At 34.7% G+C, this 3,311-nt stretch overlaps 1 protein-coding gene across 1 annotated transcript; it reads left to right on the top strand.

Annotated features, from left to right (window-relative positions):
- Positions 1–1,500: 1,500 nt before the first annotated feature.
- On the top strand, positions 1,501–2,680 carry LOC105967048 (F-box/kelch-repeat protein At3g23880). The gene has a single exon (XM_012991613.2). The coding sequence runs from the start codon at positions 1,529–1,531 to the stop codon at positions 2,678–2,680; it is 1,152 nt and encodes a 383-aa protein (XP_012847067.2). The 5' UTR covers positions 1,501–1,528.
- Positions 2,681–3,311: the final 631 nt, after the last annotated feature.

The following is a 3,311-nucleotide window of genomic DNA, read 5'->3' as shown; positions in this document are numbered from 1 at the left end:
AAACGGCAAATACAAAAGAAAAAAAAAGCCACACACACATTAACTTTAATAACAAAAAAATATGTGAAACCTTTCATAGTTATTTCCAAAGAAGAAGAAAAAAACAAATATTAATTTGCAATAACAAGCTGCAAATTAAAATATGCAGAACTGCAAAAGTGAAAATGGAAACCGTCTAAAGGGACAACATCAACAAACTTCAAGTTGCAGACAACAACATAAAAAATATAAACTACAACAACATCAACAAAATAGTGGCAGCAACAACCAAATAAAAGTATGGAAATAACCATATCCAAATGCAATTATCAACAACAAACTGCAAAATGCAAACGATACAATGACAATAAGAAATTGTCAACAAGTATTTTGTTATGATAGATGCAACCATTTGTTACGACACCAAACTGCAAAATACTACAGTAAAGTGCAACTTGTACTATGATTACAACAAAGTCGAAATGAAATATAATATAAAAGCAAAATACGCATCATATAAGCAAAATTCAAAATAAACAGCAAAGTGCAAATATACTATGCTACAAACAAAAAAAATCCAAACAAAAACGATAAAATGTTAACATTAAAAAACATGTAACAAAAAACAACAAAATCAAAAGCAATAAACCAATGATTTTCACATAAAAACAGACTTGGTACCTGAGGTCGAAGAATCAAAGTGCAAAATACACATAAAAACAACAAAATAAACATAAAAACAACAAAAGAAAAAACAAACAAAAACAAATTCTTTGCAGAAAACAAAGTTATTACCTGGGGTCGTAGGCTCAAAATCTCTGTCTTTCACTTCATTTATAAAAAAAACCCATTGTATTTAGTTAATGAATCGCGATTTTAAAAAAAAAATATAAAAAAAATACAATATATAGAAAAATACCTGTACGTTTTCGATTTTGCACCATCTTCTCGGTTTCCAGACCTACAGACTCTCCATCGATCTTAGCAATAAGGGGCTATGATTACAGAATTTGGGTTGTACGAAAAGGGGGAGAGTTTTTGCATGTTTCAATTGACGAGATTTGCATATTTTTCTCTAAGGTGGCGGTTTGCAGATTTACAACTTCTTCGTCGATCTGAGAATTAGGGGTATAGTGTGTGTTGAAAAAAATGAGAGTGAGTTTTTGCAGTTTCTCCCTTCGATGGCGGTGTGAAGATATACAACCCTTTCTGACGATTTGAGAATTAGGGCTATAGGGTGCATTGAAAGAAATGAGAGGTAAGGTTTTGCAGTTTCAATCTCACGATTTGAGATGTTTTTGCCTCTTTTTTAGTTAAAAAACTGATTTGGAGGATAATTATATTTAAAAGGGAATTTTGTTATTTTGCTGCAAAGGGCAATTCAGCCAAAAATATTAATAGCAGTTTAAAAAAATAGAACTTATAACTTGGACTAGGTAGGACCTATATTATCATAGAGTGGAGGATTTATAAAAAATTACCCTTTGAGTAATAAAAAACAAAACCCTAGCTCCTAAGAACCTCAAAACTTCAAACTGCCGACACTGAAATGGAGAACAACGACAAAGCTGAACAAATCCAACGTCATCTACCAGTAGATATCGTCGCAGAAATCTTGTCAAGACTCCCAGTACAATCTCTCTTGAGGTTCAAGTCGGTTTGCAAATCATGGCGTTTTTTGATCTGCAGCAAAAACTTCATCAAAACCCATTACGAAAATTCCGAAAAGAACGAAACTTTCGCCCGCCACAGGTTTATCTCGACATCTTTATGGTCTTCGAAGTGCCCGGGCAATCTAAGGGTATGTTCTTTGCGCTCGTTGTTGACCGAACCAGTCACTCGTTCGTCTCCTCTCGATTTTTTCCCGGGGAGTGGTTATAAGGATTTACGCATTGTGGGTTCCTGCAATGGTTTGACCTGCGTTCTCGTTGATAGTTATCGGTTCTTCTTGTTGAACCCTTCGACGCGAGAGTACAGACAGCTGCCGGACTTTGAGCGCCCGAGCGAACATGGTTTTATGACCGGGCTCGGCTTTGGATTCGATGAGAGCAGCGGTGATTACAAGGTTAATGCTGTTTTTCGTAGGGCTTTATTTCCTCCGACATCCGATGTGGCAAGAGTGTATAGTTTGAAGGCCGATTCGTGGAGAGGTAATAACGTGCGCTTTAAGGATGGGTGGAACTGTTGCCGTTTGGGTAAGTTTGTGAGTGGGAAGCTTCACTGGAGAAGTTATAAATGCGAACATTTTGAATCGGAATGGGAAATTGTTTGTTTAGATTTGGAGAGTGAGAGATTTGGAACTTTGGAGAAATTACCTCGTTGTTTCGAGGGTTACTTTTTCCCGATTTTGTTGGTTGTCAAAGGATGTCTTTGTGTGTTGCTCGGGTATCCTAAAGCTATTAGGTACGATATTTGGATTTGGAAGGAGTATGGGGTGGAAGATTCTTGGGCTAATTTTTTTACTATACCTAATCCATGTCATTCTTTGCCGCATTCAATCCCGTGGCGTGGGTACTTGACCCCGCCGTTTGTGTTGTCAAACGGCGAGGTTTTGTATTCATGCGGATCGGGTTTTCTAATTTACAATCCAAAAGACGATAGGCTTAGCCAATGTCGCACAGTTGACTTTGACTTTGATCGCTACGAAGCGAAAGTCTACACAGAAAGTTTAGTCTCACTTGTACGTGATGGTGATAAATGATGATGGTGTTTTAGTTATAGCTATATCCTATAGCTTTATTAATTAATTTTCTTATATATCTCATTTTATTGGAGAATGATTTCTTGGTTTAATGATGGTTTATTGGCAAAGTTTTTTCTACTTAGAACTCGACATACATGATTGGTAATATTAATCATGATTAATTTAATGATTGGATCTTATTTGTTTGGTTAGTTTGAAAATTTATTTATCATATGTTGCTTTGCTTTTAAGATTTCTTTTATCTCATTTTGTGGCGAAGGATTCTTTAATCAGATAATTGATTTGTTGGTTGTGTTTAGGGTGGAAATTGAAACTAAATTTCTGAATTCCGCTACTCGGTTTTTTTATTTTTATTCTTTTTTTATCAAAACTAGTAACTCACCCGTGCGATGCACGGAGATTAATTTTAAGTTCATGTTTTTGTAATGACTAAAACATGCCATTGATGTAAATCAGACATATTTATGAATGAAAAAAGGATGTTAATTCGATGCATGGGGTAATATAAAAAAAATAAAAATGTGTTTTGGATAAAATAATCGAACGAAAACTTTCAATAGTTGATATATAGTACATTATAATCTAAAAAAAATTAAAAACCATATCAATTCCATTTGATTTAAATCTC

This window comes from Erythranthe guttata, chromosome 13 (genome assembly GCF_056151865.1).
Source record: "Erythranthe guttata isolate IM_541 chromosome 13, IM_541, whole genome shotgun sequence".
NCBI classification, from domain to species: Eukaryota; Viridiplantae; Streptophyta; class Magnoliopsida; order Lamiales; family Phrymaceae; genus Erythranthe; species Erythranthe guttata.
This window is presented reverse-complemented; position numbering and strand designations above follow the sequence as displayed.

What these genes read in the sequence shown, in the direction of transcription:
- LOC105967048 (XM_012991613.2), top strand. Translation starts at nt 1,529, where the DNA reads ATGGAGAACAACGACAAAGCTGAACAAATCCAACGTCATCTACCAGTA.